We start from the raw sequence: 21,293 nt of genomic DNA, 5'->3' as shown, positions 1-21,293 counted from the left end.
CTCAAAAACCTTCAGGAACATTTAGAAAGTCATGATTAATGATTATATCATTTTAAGACAGAGGCTAATTTACTTGATGGTATCATAATGGAAGAAACATTCTTCTACATTCCAACTTAGCAAGTATCACTGAAAAGATCTAAACAAAGTTTTTTTTCTTCACCTTCTTTGCTAAGACACAGATGTGACACAAAGTAAGAAAGAAAAAAAATCAAAATTCATTTAATGGAAAATTAAGAATCTCTTAACTCTTCACTCCACCTTCTACTAATGCAGAAGCATCATCAGCCATTTACTTCTGAGAAAGAAAAAAAGACTCTGAAATATTGAGTCACTTCTTGCAATGTAGTGACTAAACGTAAGTAGGAGTGCAAGAAGGTGACTGAACGCAGATCACATCATGTCCCTACTACATGTTGTACCGCCACAAAGATACACCTGGCTTAAACCTAAATATTCAGACTCATGCGTCAAAAGCAATCCAAATGGCATTAGCGCAGCATTTTACCTCGTGTGCTCCAAATTGCTTTCAGGACATTGTATAGCATCCTACTAACTTAAGGCTGATAAATATTTACAGAAAACCAAACAGGTCTTACTAAAGGAAAGCAATGCCACATGTGCTCTGCTTGGGGAATAAGGAATCAGACAGGGTAACGCTGCTACAGTTTAATAACATACTGCAAATCAACTGAACTTTGTAACAGCCCACAGCAACATAATATAACTCAACTTGGTGTAAAAACTTCTTTTGCCACAGGCTAAACTGAGTCAAATTCTCTCTCCTTTATCAGAAGATAAAAATTACTCACTTAGATTGCTGGGGCTGAGCAGACGTACACTTACTTGCTAAGCCCTGGTATAAGTCTAGGCAGTCAAACTTTCCAAAGTTATGCAACAGAAGTTCAATACTTCAGAGTAATTTATTTTTTTTTCCCCCCAACAAATACATGTCACATTTTAACTACACTCTTAAAGCAAAACACATAAAACAACTTTTAAAGCCTGTTAAACAGAAGCATCCACGTTCTTCTTTAGATTTAAATTACTCCAACATAGCAATAAACCAAGCAAACAAAAAACAACACATTGTTTGCCACAGCCAGTGATCTCCTAGGAGTACTGGAGAATTTTCTGCATTTGGCCCTTTGAATCGTTCCAGGACTCGTTCCTCAAAAAAGATTTGAATCTCAAGAGCGAATGAATTCAGAACAAGAGATTTAACTTCAAAGCAAGATCTTTTTTCAAAGGGGCTTTTGGAGGATGTTTTATATTTGGAATACTTAAAATTTGCTGGCAAGTAGTCCTGGTTTAATATTGGGTAAGAGTAGCTTTTTTCCCCCCTCCTCCTCCATTGAACCTAGGAGGGATGGCAGATTCTATTTTAGGAACAGCTTTGAAGATAAAGAGCTGGCAACGGCACAATTAAAACACAGGCCTGAAGAAACCAAATCCACAGCTCTTAATGGTTATTTTCAAATCTACTCGAAGCGCGGAAGGATGTTGGAGTTGTCCTTCTGAACAAGTGAATGTCATAAACCTGTCTGTAAACCACAAGACTAAAGCCAAACCTGCTTGCTAAATCTGTAACACGTGTGGATTTCTTTCACCTTTGAAAACTTAACAGGTAAGGGGTTTCATAAGAACAGTCCAGTACACCTATATGACATCCTTGCACCACGTGCGTTTGGGGTTCATCTCATTTACAACTTAGATCACCTTTTCTGTACCACAATTACACAAATTACTTTCTAAAAACTTGCAATGCATTACCTATATTATTTTATCAGAAAGGTTTTAATGCAGCTTAAAACCACAGTTGGCATTAGCATCATGTTCCTCTCCTTTCTGTCCCCCCGACCCCGCAGTCAGGAAACATGACAAAACAGCCAGAGCAGTAGCATGTTCTCTCTTCAGACACCCTATTTTTTATATTTACACACAAAAACTTTGAACTTTAATCTTAAAATCTCTTCTCTTCTGTTTTCTAGGTTGCACCATTTTGTGTGTGACAATCACTGATGAAAGCTAGAGCTTGCCAGGCAGCAGGAGTTAGTAGTTTTAAAATCATCAGCGGCAACTGAAGAAAACAACCTCTTCCATGAGGCTTTAAACCCTATAAAAACCCAGACAAATTTGTTGCACAGAAATAATGATGCTACTTCCTTTCTTATATGTAAGAGTATTAACAGAGAAACTTTTAAAAGATTCCCTGTACGAACAGAACAGCAAAGAAACCGCTCAGCATGATTTCAGAACAAGTTAAAAGAATGCAAGGAACAAAAGGAGAAAATAAGGAAAGGGGCTCCACCTTACATCAGTCTCTTCTATAAACAAATCCTTCACTTTCCTACTCAAACAGTCCCCAGAGTTTCTCCATCTATTTTCACTTCCCAGTGACCATTCTTCTTAGTTCCTTGCTAAGTCCTTTTGAACTTAATTCCTTAAAATGACAACACTCCGGTAACTGCACTATTTGTGCAAATGCCCGTGACACTCCCTGCAATAAATTTCCATTAATATAAAGTTTTGGTAATTATTCAGTAAATATCAGTAAATTTCAAGCCAGATTTAACAATGAGAAGATTACTCAAAGAGCTTTGATTCCTCTAAGACTTACAGACACAGGACGCTGGACAAAAACATCAGCTGCTAATAAGACCTCTGACTAAAAGAGAGGATACAGCACAAAGGTGATTCCTACCAGACTTTTGGGAATTCATACATACTGTGAGGGGAAAGGGGAATTAAAGCTTCTGCTGCTGCTTTGACCTTAGACATCAGAGAATCCAACTTCCGAAACAAATTCATGGTATGCCATACTTCATAGTTCAAAAGTTTGTAGGACGATTTGTTAACGTGTATCTCTCATTAGCGTTAACAGTAGTTTAATTACAGAAAACAGCTTCTCACTTCAAACATTTTCAAGGACACAAGATCCAACACTTAGTCTTTAGGTGATTAGTTACTACTTGGAATTACGCTTAGTGAGAAAGTAGAGACAAAAGTTTCTGTTTCTGTCTTGCAGATAGATTTAAGAAAAGAGTAGAACACAAAATTCTGCAATTCTACACATATAGCCAAATGTGCATGGAATGCGTTGTCTTTAATTCATTATCATCTAGCACCTGATGATGACGCATCTCTCATTTTCACATCCTATGTGGATATTTACCTGGTGGGGGAATCAGAGGTGGAGCAGTACTGACAGTTGGAGGGGGTGGGAGGAAAGGAGGTGGTGGAAGGTGGGTAGGTGGAGCTCCTGGAGGGAAAAATGGAGGTGGCTTGGTAAAATTGTCTACTTCAGGATTAGATCGTTCTGAAAGAACCTGTAAAATATCAAACTATAGTTACAATTGCTATGTCATAAGGGTAGAAGATAGGTTTCCTCTCTTTCCAGTTACTACAACAGGGAAGTATTACTTATGCACCTGAAGAGCCATATTCAGATGGTTTAAGCTCTACCTGCATCCCTACGTTCAGTGTCCCATACTTGCCAAGTACCTCTGAAGGCGTAGGAGCAGCCAATAGGGAACACCAAACGTGAGATCTGAGAGGGAATATAAGCCATCTGAATATGGCTCAAAACACCACTTTATGTATAAAGGAAAATATTTTAAAAATCAAAATGAAAAGCATGAAAACCCCCAAGACTTTAAGTTACTTAAACACTGTGAGATCAGCTGAAAAACACATGGCAGCGTTTTCAATATTAGCACTACAATCCATCATTATTTTCATGGTTTAACCTTAACGTAAGTTGGCATGGAAATGCAGCTAGGGCACCAAGCAACCTTGACTCTTCTCCACAGGTAAATCAGGAGAGAAAAAGTGTATTTAATCTTAAAGCATTTAGTTGATTTCTTAAGATAATCCAAGCCCATAAAGACTAATCCTACAATTTATGGTAAAATAATACAATATCATTTGGAAAAAAATAATACTATCTACTATTTATTCCTCCACAACTTGTTTTTAAAAGACTTTAAAAGACGTATGCATTTCTCAAACTGCATACGAAGCGGCTTTCACTTGCAGCATTAGCGTCTGGCAGGAATAGGGGAGAAATGGACAGTCAGTTTAAATATTTATCTTTTTCACTTAGTAAACAAAATGCTATCCCATGCAGATCTAGCAAAGCCAATGCTGTCTCCTGGATTGTAAGCCTGCAATATTGCTCATTTCCTTTCAGTAAGAAGTATACCAAAACATTTATCTTTTGAAATATACCAAATATTTCATCTTAATCTATTTCAATTAAATGCCACAACTTTCTTCCTGAACTTAAAGCTACTTTTGTTTTACTCATTCATACACACTGAAATGCTTTAATCACAAGCTATGGGGAAAGCAAAAGTGTCTTCTAGTCAAAGATAGTGTGCAAATCTACAGTATAAAACCTGTATGTTGCTGTTTTCATTAGCACGCCGTCGTCCTTCAACCCTGCTGATAGTGATGGTCTGTCCAATCACATCTATTGTGCCAGATAATCGCCTGCAACACAGCACAAACCAGAATCAACAAGCAGAATTAGAAAAGGAGGGAAAAAAAAAAAAAAAGAAAAAGAAAAGAGAGAGAAGAAAGTCTTATGGACTTCTCTAATTCTAAATGCCAAAAGTTCCTTCTCCTGTATAGAACATAAAAGACCATTTCTGAAGAACATTCAATATGATAAATTTGCTGGACTATGCAAGTGTGTCAAACTAAACAATGCAGCAATAAAGACTCCTGTAGGACAAAGGCTGACTCTCCGCATTCTCCTTCCATCCCCTACAAGATAATAAATCTACACTTCTGCTACTGATAAAAGAAAAAAGACCAACTCAAGAACTATGGTGATATCACAAAAAACTCAGGAAGAAAAAATATATTAAACAGAACACCTACAAAAATCTTAAGTAAAATAGTTATAAACTAATCATTAGAAATAATTTCTAAACGGCAAGAAACCATATTGAAGGATTCCATGGAAGATCAAACAAAGGTAAATTAGGAGGCAGACATAAACATAAGCCAACCCTACCATGCATACTGTCAATATCGCAGCACATATTGAACAAGAGCAGCTGCTCTCTCTCTCATCTTGGAATACACAGTCTTAATATCAAACAGTAAGTATATGAAACTAGCAGACACCGAGTCTTCAATTAAACCTTGCACGGAACTTAAAGGCATCTTAGAGCAGCCGTTCATACTTCTGCTCCTCGGTTTTCCATATGCAAAATGTCTCTCTCTCAAACACCTCTAAAGCGTTTGCACAGCTAAGCACTAAGTTCACCTTCTTTAAAGAAACTGGCAACAGCAGCACCAGACCCACCTCAGTCTCCCTTACACCACCGACAGGCAACAACGGAATATAATGTAAATTAAGAACACTCACCTTAGAAGTAGTTAGTAATGGACTTTTAGAGAAAAATGACAAGAAAAGTGATGTGCATATACACATTCTTTCCCTCACAGTTTCTGCCAATCAAAAAATTGAAGGACTTCCCTTGTAACTCTCTTTAATAGCTCCTGATTAACTTGCATTTGCACTATCTCTTTTGAACACACTTTTACTTTTGATTTCCAGTAATGAGACCTGTTTCAGCTATTTTTTTGCCTGACAATTGTATTTGGTGCCCTACAGTACTTGTGTTAAAAATAAAAAAAATCCCCGGCTCTCTGGCAGTGTAATATTCGTGGTACCTCTGCTGTATCTCTTTCTCAGTCGTCTCTTTCCCAAGCTGAACTAGTCCACATCTCTCCTCATGCAGAAGCAAGTCTATAACTTTCATTATTTATTTCATCTTTTTGTGGAACCTTCCTACCTCTACTATATCTTTTCTTGCCTGACATAAACAGAACCACAGATAATATTCAGCTCTCAACGCATCACGGCTTTATGTACTACCATAATGACTTTCCTCGGTTTGTTCCCCACTGCTAATGATGACTACCATTCAATTTTCTTATTTTGGCTAACACTGGAAATTGAAATAACATTTTGGGATGCAGCAACAACAATTCCAAGATCTCTTTCTCAATGGGTATGATTATAAATTATTAATGATTAATTTGAACAAGTGCATCTTATTTAGAAAAATGCAATCTAGTATTTAATGTTTCAGTGATTTCAGTTCACTATGAACGAGTTATTCCAGTTCACACTGGAGTCAATGTGTGAATTTCAAATGCAAATGTATCTCATTTCAGTTTCCAAATGAGTCAATCTATTAAGCTTATGCCTGTTAGACTTAACACAGTTCCTACTATAAAATTCTTAATTCCCATGTACATATTTGCATAGTCTGTTAAGAGAGATATCTTTAAGCCCCCAAAATCATCTGACCTCATGGCCACACAGCTGTCAACTGCAACTTTATTTTTAACCTTTCAAAGCAGATTAAAAACGCTACACTGAGGGTAAAGACACAATGGCATTCCATTGGATACAAACACTAAAATTTAAAGCATACTCAGTCTCTCAAAATCTTCAATAAATCAATCACACGGGAATATACTGACAGTAAAGAAGGACTCCAGGCGCCACACCAGAAAATAGCATGAAAAGGATCTGAATGTCATCTACCGTAACTAAAACCTGGTACCTGTGACAAAGGGTCTCTTCACTATTTTGAAGAGTGGAAGAAACTAAAGTACAGTGAACTTTCCTGTTTGCAGCCCCAAACCAAATGAAATCCAGAAACCTAGCTTTATAGAGAATTTATAGCTCTATTATTCTTATGCAGACAGAACCAAACCTACCTGCTTTGCAGCCCACGGTTAATTTCTAAAAAAGGTTAAAAAGCAGGATTCACTTAGGTCAACTCCATTAGAAAATGAGGCACAAAATTACATTGCTAATGGATGAGAGACACAAAGGTACCTCTGTGTCACATCTATAAGGGAAACCACCGTACAGAAAACTGACAATATTTACCAATAGCATGATACATAACAAAGTTAAAAAAAAAAATGGGAAAAAATCTTTCAAGAAATTACATAAAATAAATGCATAGAAAGAAAAAAAACACTAGTTTTAGAAGATAAGTTCTTGCATTTTTTCTCTTTGGTGGACTACTAACCACATTAATAGAAATAGCAGGGAGAACAGCTGGAAGGTGGGATTACAGGCTCCAAGTTCTGCTGGACTGATAGCTCTGACCCCAATTGTTCAAATGCCTAGATTCCAATGCAGCTGAGAAAGACACAGCAGACACTAGAGGATCAATTAGATCTCCCAGAGATAATCTAAAGTTCCTTGGCAGACTGCATACTGAGGATGATCCAAACGCCTGTCCTCTGAGCTTTTCAATACCTGGGTTTAGAGCTTCCTCCTGGATTTTAAAGCAAGCTCATGAACCACAACAGTTTGTAGGAAAAAAATAATAAAGTCCGATGGTATAAGTCTAAGAACACATCTGCAAACTAAACCAGCAGCTTTTCCAAGGATAACACAAGTTTAAGAAATTCTCTTATCTTCTAACACCCCATCCTAAAAGTCAAGGTTGTTTCAGTCTAAATCCTGAAATAATCAACACCTGCTTTCTGATCCTCCCATTGGTCTTGCATAGTATTCCAGCACTGCCACTCTTTGGATTATCATTATTTTGCCTTCAGCTACTAAATTGGAAACATAGGCATTATAAAACAATTGCTAAACCAACTGTTTCACTTCAAAGGGGAAAAAAAAAAAAAAGACAACTGAATTTTTGTAAAACAACAAAAGTTTGCATCAGTCTTCACTCTGACAGCTCATTTGGTTTCAGAGTTCTAAGACACTGGTTTTCCTCCGTTGCTGGTATCTTCTCTTAATTATCTAAAACTGTAACCTAGAAAACTCATTTTACCCAGCTTTAGTCCTTGTGTATGATAGATGACTCTTCTACGGCAAGAAGTCCCTCCTCAGGTGACTCCCTGCTTGGCTCACTCCACTGTTTTACAGGGCTTCCACCTGGGAGCTGTATATTTCAAATTAAGACTCTTCCTCTCTTGCACTGCTTGCACACTGCCAGCAGCTCTTGGAACCAGCACTGAAAACAGGCAATGGACACCAATGCAAGAGTACTGGGCATGAAAGTAATATGTGCAACAACTATACTACAATAATACTAATTTGGGCTTGGGAAGCAGCCTGAATACAACACTGCATTATCGAAGGAAGCAAACCTAGACTACCAGTTGGTATCAGCCTTACTGATATGAACAGGGCTTTCACTGAATTTTTTCTGGAGGCTGAAGAGTACACCTATGCTCACTCATTCTCACTGAGCTGATGCTTTATAATTATTTTGTAAATAATGCTTTATAGCGGTATGCCCATTGTTCTTCCCAACAGCTGCCAAGAGATTTAATTTTTGTAATGATGGATAAGTTAAGTAATTTGCCATCATATCTTGAACATGACAAATCCTATATTTCCAAGACTGCAATAATGATTTCATTAAGTACTCCACTAAGAGCTTGAAATTGAACAAGAGAAAGCATACGTTCAGTTGCAAATGGAGCAGCAGATGACACCACTGTCAAAAACATAATCTTCACAGAGGCATAAGAGGCATCCGAAGTGTCCAGAATTTCACAGTTCAGCAGTTTTGCAAAAGGGACAAATCTGAAGCCTCGGATCTTGATTAAGTCATAGCAAGTTGGCACATGGGTAAATCTGAAGACCCCCCAGCCATTACCTATCTTAGCTGTAAAATGTTAAGCCAGCATTACCAGGTTTCTGTCTCAGTGCTGTATACAAAGAAAAGAAAGGGTTTGGTTTGTCCTTTACGTGATTGGGGCACCTGGGATACAGATGCATTCCCAATGGATACACCCGAACATAAAAAGGCAATCCATGCGTGTGGGATGCACATGAACCCACAGCAGAGTTCATACAAAGTGTAGCTTGAGAGGAACATTCCATCAACTCAGTCAGTGATTTCACTCTAATTAGAGAGTCGTTATTTACGAGCTATTTGCACTAGGAACACCACCCTCCATGGAGATTTAATTCAGAATAATATCTCAATCTCATTTGGCAAGATGAATTTATTTAGGTTCCACAGAGCAAAGAGAAAGGGGGGGAAAAAGCAGAAGGGAAAAGGAAAAAAAAAAGAAAAAAAAAAAAAGACAAACCCAATTATTTTCCAGAGTCATAGCTTCAGAAATCACTTATCCCCACCACAAATAATGAACCACTTTTTTGGAACTGCCCCACACGCACTTTTCCAAATTCAGAAACAGACTAACTACTGGATGCCACACTTATTCACTAGACTTATAGTCTAGTCTAAGAATTATAGCATACTTTAAAAATGGTACTTAATACGTTCTTGTGTTCCTGCTTGTCTTGCTTACGTGTTTTATGCTTTATTTTCCTCCTCTTGAGGATAGCCTCAACTTTGCTGAGCTCACTTGCCACTGACTGATATAATTAAGAAGCAAACAAATGTAATACAGAAATCATTGATATATGAAATAGACATTTTTCAAAAATAATATTGGTTTTCATTGTTTAGTCTCACAAGGCTAGCTCATGAAACAAGAGAAACCTGCATTTTTTTCACAGTAATGACATATCACAAATCCATTTTCTATAAAAATTCTGTTTACAGAAAGACCCAAGCACAGACAAAGCTGATAAATAGCCCATCGCACTGACAGGCTAATTTCCCTGAAAGCAAAATTCATTTAAATGTAACATACTCTTCCATAATAACACAAAAAGCATAAATGGAGATTAAAAAGCTAAGAGCTTCTGACAGAACTAAGTTTTGTGACAGAGAGCTGTTCTAGATATTACCAGAACGGGAAAATACCAGTTTTTGCATCCAGCTTGTAAATGAAACTTCTGCTTATTTCCCTGCTTTAAAGCAGGGAAAGCAATTTTGAAGCAATACTATCTCAGAGTCCTTGAAAAATGACATAAGGAAAAACACTGGTCTAAAAACCAGTAAAATTTCTCTATGACCTGGCTGGTTAGGACAGGTTTGAAATATGCCAAATCCTCTCCATGTTGCAGAAAACACTGCACCCAAAAGAGACTCCTTCAGGTTTTTACCTTAATTGTGACTATGCATACAATGAACCTGTAATTAACTACCTCTAGAGAACAAACGTTCTGTTTTATACCATATTGTTTGTATATGATGTGCATTTACTAAACCATTTCCATTATGTTCTAACTCCTCCTCAACAGACCTAAACATCACAAAGTCCAGACAAGAGGTTCAGGTGTCATTTCTAAACAACTAATAGCTCCGCTATGATTAAGACAGTCATTGTTTACAAACTCAAGCAAAATTTCTCACACAGACACATTGTATGAACAAGCACTGAATTTTTCTTTGAATTAAACATTTAGGATGCAATTCTAGTGAAGTAGTAACTTATTTGCTGGTGAGCAATAATTCTGTTTCTTTTTTGTAAACTACAACCTACATATTGGTAATGCGCAACAGCCTTGCTAGACCTCAGAGATTTATTATTTTTTTTTGAGAATTTCAACTGCAATCATCTGCAAATACCTACTTTACTCAAACTAAAAAGGTAAAAACAGCAGGCATAGAATTATTTTAATGTTTGCTTACAAACAAATAAAAAAAAGCAAAACTCACTATCTGTCCTCATACTTCCCATTGAAGAGAAATATGTGCTGTAAAATCTACATGTAAAATTGTCCACAAAGCAACGTTGAAGCTCTGACTGGTAAATGGGGAATTAAAAAGTGTTAAATTAGGATCTGATTAGGATGTCCTGATTTCCCCCTCCCTTACCTTAATTTGGGTGATTTGTCCCTCCTATATTGTTCCTGCCACTTCCTGATGCCTTAACTGGCTTTTCTGGAGGCAGTGGTTGTCTGTGACTGAGAAGAGGTACTGCTTCTGCTGAGATAAATTGCCTAAGTCTTTCTTTTCTTGCGTCTCTATCTTCTTTCCTCTTTGAGTTTTTCTTGTCATCATGCCCAGCTCCTTACCAATCCCCACACCAATGCTGCTACACCCAGTTGCACCATTTTTCCTCTCTTTCACCAAATATATTAACTACAATACATCAGAAGCTGAGAGAAGTTTTCCTGCTACGTGAGAGATACTTCCAGCAATTTCACAACAAAGCTATTACAAATGCCTCATTGCATAAAGGCAATTATTTTAAATTATCAAAGAACTGGACTGATGAAAAATTTCTGCCTACCTAAAATTAAGTCTCTAATTAAAGAAAAAAAAAGGTCCAATCTCATAGAACACTGTCTGTTTATAAAGAAATTAGTAATGCAGGTTTTTATATACAGAAAACAGTAGCTGTGTTCTGAAGAAGTCATTCAAGTAGAAGTATACATAATCCATACAGTTAAGACTCGTTCATTCACTGAGCTACTCTCGCACTTCTAAGCATACAATTTTCTTTCAAAATCTCTTCTGACCACTTGGTAGAAATACCTTTTTCTTTACATAAGAATTTATTTTAAGCAAATGTATCGAAAGGAGTGGATATTGAATATGGAAAGAAGTCAGTTTTGCCATCATTGTAACAACACTGTATTCACCCTAAACGTATATAAAACAACCTATTCGAAACACTGGAATGCAGAGGTTATACGGCTGGAAACCTAGGGGTTTGTTTCCTCTTTATCTACACAACAGACCAACTCCGCTTACTGGCTTCTCATTCTTAAAGATATACGGGTTTTCCAACCTTTGCTAAGGTAAACTTAGTTCCCGGAGAAAACAGACACATCTTAATTTTCTCATGAAAGCTCTGTTTAACAACCAATATACTAACCTTGAACCTTTAAAAGATGGTTACTTAAACTTGGGATTGCCAACTTCAGGCAGAAAACAAAAAAGTACCACATAAAAATACGGTATAAAGACATCTGTGATTAAATAGATTTATCCTAGCTAGAGCATACAGCAAAGATTTCACCAATGAAGCCTATACCATGCACATATATCACCTAATTGTATTAAGTTTTCTCACAACAAATGCAAATTTCACAGAATCACGGAATTTACACAATGCATTTATTTTTTCTACAACTTTAAGCTTCACTACATTTTAATATCCTGGTCATTAACTACTTTCTAAAGTATTTTAGACATTCTCTGTCCAACAGTGAGATGCATAAAGAATTGAAATCCTGTAACAAAACCTGTACTAGATATAAATTTGGAATCCTTACCCTGTCAACCGTACATTCAATTTTGAGAACTCTGTTACAAGAATATCACACATCAGAAACAATTCAGAGAATTAAAAAAAATATAAAATATTACAGGGTTGGTAAAAAGTTTGGAAGACTTTTACTACTTCTTAGACAAACAAAGATAAAAAAAAACCCAACAACTAAAACCTACTAAAACCTGCAGTATAACCTGAAAGCTCATAGAAGAATTTAGGCTACCAGGAGGAATATTCTAGGAGTGAAAGAAAAATGCAGGCAAGAGCATCACACAAGATTGTTTTTTCCACCCAAGCGAAATATATTTGGGTGTTAAACTGACTCTTAAAGGATGGAATAATTAAACATGAGTGCCTCTGAATTAGTCAAGGTACTTATGGATGCAATGCTAAAGACAAGTCATAGATGCCAATCTTTAACTGTTGATGACTAAAGCGTACAACCTGCTCTACTTCCCTTACCATCATTTATAATACAGTGGCTTTTAATTTGCACAGAACCAAAATTCCAAAACAGGATCACTTGATAACTAAGTGAAGCAGAAGCATGGATTCATCCTAAGCCAAGTGCCAGACAGCAAACAGCAATAGCTGAGATATAAAGGACAGAATTTAATAAAGCATGGGGCTGCAAGAAGGAAAGGAAGAAACCCTAGTTAGGAAATAATTTCTCGCATTTCAAAGAAAGTATACTAAAATATTAAAATACGGAGAAGCTAAAGCCACCTTGCAGGAAAGAGATCGGGTTCCGGGAATTCTTGCAGTGGAAGTCATAGTTGTCTGACTCCATCTTGTTAAACTGAGAAGACATGTTAGCTAATACGCATAAAGGAGCTAGATCAAAACATTTTGTTGGCCAGTCTAATTCTACACAAAAACCACGGTGTGATCAACACCTGGATTTTTATAGCTGCCTTGTTATTTGGTCCTGTTGCTTTTTCTCCCCTTTCTTTCTACTTTCTCTTTCCCAAACAGCCAGCATTCATGTGTAATGGTAACTGAAGGCCAAAAGTGATTAGGATCACTCTTCCCCTCATGTCTACCTGTTACAAAAACATATTTTCCTTTTTTCCTAGAGAAATCATGAACTTCAAATACATAAAGGTAGCAGAATGAAAAGTTTTTTGGTCTTGACTTACAACTGTCTAACTGACCTGTTTGTTGGAATTCCTGATTTGAATAAGGCAGGAGGAGATGTGAAATCAGCTTTGGTCGACTGCACTGCCAACTCTTTCTCCAAATTTCCAGTTCTGCCCTGCTGTACCTTCAAAATAATGTTCCATCATTAGTTTAACCTCAGAAGCGTAGTAGCCCCAACACTCAGCAAAGCACATAGGCAACACAAAAAGAAAGTAACTTTAATAAGGTATTTTAAAAACTGTCACCTTTGCACAGCTAGTAAGATTCTGTATTTTATAAGGATATATTACTTAAGTATTGTATTTAATATAAAGAAGCATTATGTCAGAGAACAAATTATTAACAGAAGACTAGACATTTTTAATATTTATTTTCCAAGCATTTGATTTGGACATTAACAGACCAGACTGATTTTCTTGTAGAATTTCCTGTATGAACAAAATAACATCTTAATTTTTAAGAGACGCAAACTTATTAAAATAATAAAAATCTTCATAATCCTAACGACAGAGATACCTAACAAGTCTGCTACCCAAAACCAAACCACAAGACAAGAAACTGAGTGGATTCTTCGTCTGCCTTACTGACCACGAGATCTAGTAACCACTTAATTTCTGAGTCATAGCAAGGGGTCACCTCACACTCTGGGTTATGCAAACTTTAAAAGATTTTTCATTAGTTCAGACTGAATACTTCAAAAACATACTGCTGTTTCCGAAGTACTGCAAAATTCCAGAGACAAATTATTAAAGCTATACCAGACCTTTGGTGCAAGTACTTCAAGTATCATTTGACTTCAGCAGCGCATTATACATGAAAGAAAACCCTACGTTGGTTAGCATTGAAGACAAACCGGTACTGATTCAGTTTTTAACGACACTCCCACTGTACCAACCACACGGCTACAGCACTCGCAATAGCTACTTCCCTCATGGTATAACATCACATAGGCTGTGATCTCTCAGCTTCTTGTAGGCAAGTGAACTAATAAGCTTTTGCAGAATCTCACTTCTAAACGCAGGCACCTCTTTCCCAACCCCCCGGAAATGTACACAAATAGTTAAGATCCATTAAAAATGGAATTAAACTTTAATATCCAGAAATATGGGGGAAAAAAAAAAAAAAGGCAACCTGACAAGTTTGGTTTAAGCTTTTAAAACTCTGAAAAGTAAGACTTATATTAATTAATGAGTAACTGGAAAATGCAGGAGGCAAAATCTTGCCATTTACAGAAGATTAATCCAAACATATCATGTAAATTACATGAGACATGAGAGTATTTCAGAAGAGTGGAAAAAAGTTAATGAAATTATTTAATAATTACATATAACCTCTCTGTAAAACACATGACAAACTGTTACTTCAGACTCTTACAACACAATTATTACCTGTACTGTTTGATCACTGCACCCCCAGAGAGTCAATACTGAGCTAGAAATAGGGGATGCTTTGGTTTGGAATACTTATCCTTCTTCCTTCGGGACAACACTTCAGAGAAATTTGAAGTGTAGTCAGTTACAAATCGTAACTCCCATTTCCCAACATTTCCGCCATTCCATAACACTATTATAATGATAACTGAGGAAGGCAAAAAACCCCAGGGAGCTTCTGATCTGTTCTTGCTAAGATAAAGTCAAAATGACTGGATACCCTCAAGTAGCGTATGAGAGGAAACAAAATATCTGTCTGCAATTGACACTTCTGTCACAGGAACATACAGAAGAAAACAACAAATAGTTCCAAGTCAGTTTAATGACAGTTCAAGAACAAAAATGACTGCATATTGCAAAAAACCAAAATAAATATCCCTTGTAATCTAACTTCAACTTTAGTGTCTAACAAAAGAATAAATGAGAAAATGAGAAGTTGAAAAAAAGTTCAATCCTTAAGATAAATCCTGTCACACAGATTTTTCTGTTCTCTGAAAATCAGAATTTCCAAACAGAAAAATATTATATATAACTTGATTTATTGCCATGTAATTCCAAAAGGACAACAGAAAAATATGGAAGATTGATTTTCAAATCTCAGAGTTGCCAAGGGTGTTACAAAACACAGTAAGAGCTAAAAGGCCGCAGGAAAAATAAACATGCCATAACGTACAAAAGCTTCCCCAGCACATCTGCACAAATTCTTTAATCTGCACAAACAAATGCACTACAACTAAAAATAAACCATCACATAAAGAAAAATTAATTTCACTGAGAAATTGGTTAGTTCACCAGGCCATTAACTCACATGCTTGCAGAAGGGTGACGAATAAAATACCACTTTTTAATCAGCATTTTGTGACATACGCAGAATGTCACTGATGTAAGATGAGGGTTTGAAATAATGGCTACGTCCATTTCAGTTGTTCTTCAATCAGTCTGTGGTGGCATGGGAATCAATACTCAACAAAAATGACAGCAACCAACAAAAGTTTACTAAAATTCACCTTAAAAAGATGGTATCTGCCATCGAGAATCTCTGCACTGGGTCTTACTTCCATAGACTTGTCTTCAGCCTAAGTTAAATAACACATTGCCCATTAAGATACCATAAAACTCTTTAGACCTGGGCCACAATCTGCATAATGGTACAGACGCAATCTAGCTGTAGCTAGTCTGTCACACTATCCACACAAATTGCCAGGGAAGCAACACAGAAACGCTCTAGGCTCAAGGTGGGGAGTCAGGTGCAAACTCTAACACGGGCACTGAACTGAGCAAAACAAGCTTATGACACACAAACAGCTTTACAGGCGAAAAAGCCTGTAGAATACCACAAAAGTTGTACTAATTACCGTAATTTTATTTGTGGTTGAGGTAACTGGTAAAATTTCAAGACCCATTCGTATTCTCTTTTGTTTTTCACAGTAAGCTTTCCAGGTATCTTCGTTGAACCCATAGTTGAAATAATCAGAGAGATCAGCCCCTTTAAATAGAAAAGCACAGGGTTTTATGACACTACAAAGCTCATCTTTTCTTTTCTTCACTGAACATACATACACCTCTATTTATAACATCAAAACAGATTAGGTATTGATCTAAAAACATACTACTGAGATGTACAATACAGTCTTACATCAGTAAACATACAGTATTCATAGCTAAGGCTATAAAAACTTTATATAAGTTTTTATTTAAAACTATTCTTTAGTCAGAAAGAGTATTTTGCCTAGCATCCTGTCTCAGGGATCAAAAGTAGATACTTACAGAATATCATAGGATATTATAATCCCCATATCTTTACAATAGGATAAATCTAAGATCTACAAGTTTGCTGTATGCTCAGTGAAGAACCACTGACTTTTGCTTGTTCTGTATTTGATTCCTCATTTCGACTCCTAATTCCATTTGATGCCATGAAGTATTTTTATTGTAAGAGACAGACCAGACGTAACTCAAATAGCTAACAGTTCAAACACCAGAATATTATCAAAGGCTTCTTTTTTCCATTTTATAGACAGTATTTGCATTGCCAAAGCAATATACAAACACTAGAAAAAACTATACAGAGCAGCAAGACGTACTGCCACTAAAAAAACCCCAACAATGCTGGTATTAGATAAGTCTGGCCAAATCACTTGAGCCAACCAGACAAAACACACAGGAGACATATGGAAAGCCCACGTGCTACCAGCTTCTTCTTCAAAACTTAAGGACGTTTATGCGTGAACACAAAGAAGCCCAAGCAGCTACGTTTCACCATTTTTTATGCTCAAACCTGCTAGAACTGCTTTCCCTTCTGCTTTATTCTTCGGTCCTACGGCACAGACCAATAGCTATAATCTCCACAGAAATGGAGATTTCCAAGGAGAGTTCAGGATATACATGTATTTAAAAAAAAAAATAAAGCACGTCCTACAGTCTCTTTTTACTGACACGTGTGGAACGTCTAGTAAGAAACATGGCACACCCACACAGCACAAAGGCAACAAATAACTTAGCTGATTTTTCCAAGTTATATTGTACAGTATCTTCTAGCTATATGGTAGAAAACATCAACATGCAGTAAACGGCAATTATGATTAAAATAACCTACTGAATCCCTACATATCAGTTAACATAAACCAGAGCATTACCTGGCTTTCTCCAAGGTTTATCTTCAAAAGAATCTAAATCTACTTCCAGAAGTGGCACACCATTAATACTCCCTGGTGCATCTAGATCCACCCCTTTAATTTTTGCAGCACCTGTGAAGAAAAATTAGAAAGTTAGAGCCTTCTGTCTCTACCAAGTAGAGTTTTAACAGTTGTAACACACTTAAAATAGATATAAAAAGTCAGATTTAAATTTATCAAGAAGTTTTGGAAACGAAAATGACTTCCTTAATCCAAAACAATCAAACATTTTTTTTTACATTTTTACTAATATTACTGTGCAAGTTTTCTTACCAGAAGATCCATAAGCTCGTCCTCCTGTCTTAATATTGAGATTCACAGGTGCCGCTCCATAACTTAAAGAAATTAACAAAACTGAATTAGACAGAGAAAACTCTTAAAACAGAAGAAAACACAAAACAAGAGTTAGCTAGATCCAGAAACAAACTGGACCCAGGCTCAATCGTCATCCTGAATCTCTAGCTTTCCAAGCTGGTAACACTGTAAAAGTAAAGAGATCAGCCTAGGAGGAAGAGAGTGTACCTTTCTATGCTCAGTAGCAACTTCTCCAACTAATAAACAGTTGTGAAGCAAGTCCCAGTCACTCTTCCTGAGTTGAAAGGATAAAGACCTTGATAGAAACAAGAATGGACAGAACCAGGAGAAGAGAGAAAGGAAAAACGCAGTTCATTTAGGGATACAGATGACACTCTGGGGATTAGCATAAAAACAAAAGAAATAATAATAAAAAAGAAAGGGTTTAGACAGATCCTTTTTCCTTTTCATAATTATTCCATTTAATCTGTACAGAAGTGGAAAATACAAGCATTTCTCTACAATGATTGAAAGGCTGTCTGTTTCAATGTACTATCTTTGTGACCAACAGAAAAGTATGTAACATTTCACTTTCTAAAATACTTGAGAGCTTTCTTCATAAAAATGCACTCAGAAATCTGGATACTGAACTGATCTAACTACCCTAGGAATTACAGTATTGTTCACTTGGATCGTTAAGAGCTAGCTTTCACTACCATTTGCATGCAATGTAGCCTGTCCTCACAGGTTGTATCAAACCATAAAAATAATGAGATTAACATATAATTAGAAGGCAGCGTACAGTTTACAGTCCCACTTCCATGCAGTTTTAGTTTTCCTTCAAGTGCTACAACAGTACAAAACTCATGCAAAACGTTTAACTTTCTCGTCAGCCATGCTGTATTTGTGCATGACTTTTTCAAACAAATCTTTTTTTTTTTTAAACAGCAGTTAACTACTATATGAAAAATCTTTTAATCCTATAAAAGGAACCTGCTATACTAAAGTTAAAACAAACAGCAATGTTTAGTTTGTTTTACATTACTGCCCTTACATGAACCTTCTGTCCAATTTGCCCAGAAAAAAAGGTTTTTCAGAAAACAACCATTTCTACATAAAACTTTCCACTCTAATTACATTTAGGATCATCTGCTTGTTGTTTTCTGTATTCAAGAGCACCAGCAAATCCACTGAGAATATAAATCCAGTTTTGCTTTAGTCTCACAAAATTTGAGGTCACTGCCTACACCACAAGTTACTGAAAGCAGACAAATAAAGAACTGGAAGAATTACTATTTTTTATATTACATTGATTTGCAGTTAGTTTGGGATAAGACATATTGAAAGTTTTAAAATACTGTGTTTCAAAAAATTAGTAGATCACCTGCATTCTAAAGTTAAGAACACAATAACATACATGAATCAGACCTACTTGCAGACCTCATATAATTCTATTAAGAAATGACGCCCTAGTAACTCTGGTTTTAATAAGCATAAAAACTTTAGGATTGCCAAGATAAACAAGTAAACCACTTCCCTCAGAAAACTTCCATATAATGAAAAATAATATTTCATAATTTTGGATAAAATTAACACTGCTCAAGAGTGTTCAGTGAAAAACCAAGCCCTTTTATCAAGAGAAGCAGCAATACGGGGCAATAATAGTAGCAAAAAATTTCTTGTATGGTACAAGCGCCTAAACCATGATCTTGAGAAATTATGTCCAGAGGCTGGCCACTCCATCCTGAAGTGCATTAAAATCATATTTGAGAACATCAAGAGGAACTGCAACTATACAGGTCTAATTAGAACTGTATCCACTACAAACAGGACCAAGGACAAATGTTTCTAAGGTTCTCTGTGCTTACCACTCTATCATTTGCAACAAAAATGTCACCATCACAATAACAACCCTAAAAATACTATGTTGCATAGCCATTCCATAATAAAAACCAACTCTCTACTTTACAAATTTAATAAAAGTACTTCTCAAAATCTGAAAACAAAATTTAACTCATACAACAGCTCTTCTTTTAAGACAACTCACTGAATTCATTTCACTTTTTTGTTTTCAAGCCACTATATCATTAAAAACATTGTTAAAGAGCTGAAAAAAACCTAAATTGAGACTAACTATGCATACATTTTGACATTGGCAAGTATTAAAGAGCCTGAATTAATAATTAATATAATCTTTAAAGTTCCCCCAGTTAATCTTTGCAAATAACTTACCTATACTGTGGAGCTCCTGTTTTAATATCCCCTATGGTGACTTGAACATCATCTTCATCATCATCACTATCACTATCGCTGTCATCCTCAGCCTCTGCCACCTTCTACGAAAGAAAAAGTCATTGCTTAGACAGAAAGCAGTCACTTACCTTTACAGTGGAAAAACAACCCAAACAAAACTATCCGTTCTAGAAATCTTCGAAAGAAGAAAGTTCTCCTTTTCCCAGACCTCAGCACTTAGCCGCATTAACAGTAAATTTAGGAGGCTCACCTGCTGAAATGCTACAAGTATCTGAAACATCTGGATCAAAATAGGGAAGTATCTTTAATACTAAGCTCTGTTTCTGAAACATGACATTTCCTAAATAAGCATAAAATAGTTTCCACTATCTAATATCCTTCTCCTCTATACGTAGCTCATACACACTGGTTCTACTCCTATCTTGTCACCCAGGAAAGAACGTAAAGATACACAAGACTAGCTTCTTACCATCCTCAGTTACATATCCAGGGTAAATCAAATAAATGTTTTCCCAGTTGTAGACGAACACTGCGCTTCAGAGATATCTATTAAGTTCCTAACATCAGTAAACTATATAATATGCTTGAGATTTTTTCAGCAAACAGGCTGAAAACAGATACAAGAGCACACTGCATGCTGTTCTGTCCCACAGCATTCAAGCTTGCTGGTAAATAAAAGAGTCATGCCAGTTCATACCAAGGGTTCATCTTGTAATCCAGTGTTTTGAGTTTGTTTGGTGTTTTGGTTTGGTTTTCCCCTCCCAGACACCACAGGGGAGAGAAAAAACAGGGCAAACACATATGATGCTCCCCCCTAGCAGTCTTTCTGCTGCTGATCATCATCAGCCCAGGGAATTTCCTAAGCCAGTTATGGCTTGTCTATTTAGTAACCCCCAATGGATTTTTCTCTCAAGTACTTGCCCAGACTTCCCTTCAACTTATATAAACTCCCAGCAGCGACACTCTCTTTGGCAAGGAGTTCCATAGCACTGTCTACTGCATGAAGAGCCAATCTCTTACTTGTTTTCATCCTGGCTCCTACAACTTTCATTTAACAGTCCCAGTTCTCATATGGAAGGGACTGTGAGAAGTAAATCCTTATTTATAGTCTCTGTATGTGATTTTGTTAGCCTCCATCATATCCCGCATATTCCCATCTTCCAGGCTGAGAAGTCCTTGCCTACTCAGACATTCCTTGTATAGAAGCTACCCTGATTACTCTTGCTGTTCCTCTTCTCTCACTTTTTTCAGTTGAAGTAAAGCCTTCATGATCTAAGTGGAACGAAACAGCACACAAAATTCAGGGTGCAACTGCACCATGAATTTATTTAATGATACCTTCCATTTTGTT

At 36.5% G+C, this 21,293-nt stretch overlaps 1 protein-coding gene across 7 annotated transcripts in view; it reads right to left on the bottom strand.

Moving 5' to 3' along the window:
• Positions 1-21,293, bottom strand: part of FIP1L1 (factor interacting with PAPOLA and CPSF1) — a 44,395-nt gene that overhangs the window by 17,449 nt on the left and 5,653 nt on the right. For 2 of the 7 annotated variants that reach the window (XM_074588059.1, XM_074588061.1), the window contains exons 4-11: positions 19,922-20,025; positions 17,669-17,730; positions 17,357-17,467; positions 16,076-16,206; positions 15,728-15,796; positions 13,305-13,414; positions 4,401-4,494; positions 3,176-3,329 (exon numbers count right to left, since the gene is read on the bottom strand). In XM_074588059.1, the coding sequence (XP_074444160.1) occupies positions 3,176-3,329; positions 4,401-4,494; positions 13,305-13,414; positions 15,728-15,796; positions 16,076-16,206; positions 17,357-17,467; positions 17,669-17,730; positions 19,922-20,025 (835 nt within the window). The remainder of the gene's footprint in view (positions 1-3,175; positions 3,330-4,400; positions 4,495-13,304; positions 13,415-15,727; positions 15,797-16,075; positions 16,207-17,356; positions 17,468-17,668; positions 17,731-19,921; positions 20,026-21,293) is intronic. The other 5 variants (XM_074588062.1, XM_074588064.1, XM_074588065.1 and 2 more) reach the window with 3 other exon arrangements.

Source organism: Larus michahellis, chromosome 5 (assembly GCF_964199755.1).
Source record: "Larus michahellis chromosome 5, bLarMic1.1, whole genome shotgun sequence".
Lineage (NCBI taxonomy): Eukaryota > Metazoa > Chordata > Aves > Charadriiformes > Laridae > Larus > Larus michahellis.
This window is presented reverse-complemented; position numbering and strand designations above follow the sequence as displayed.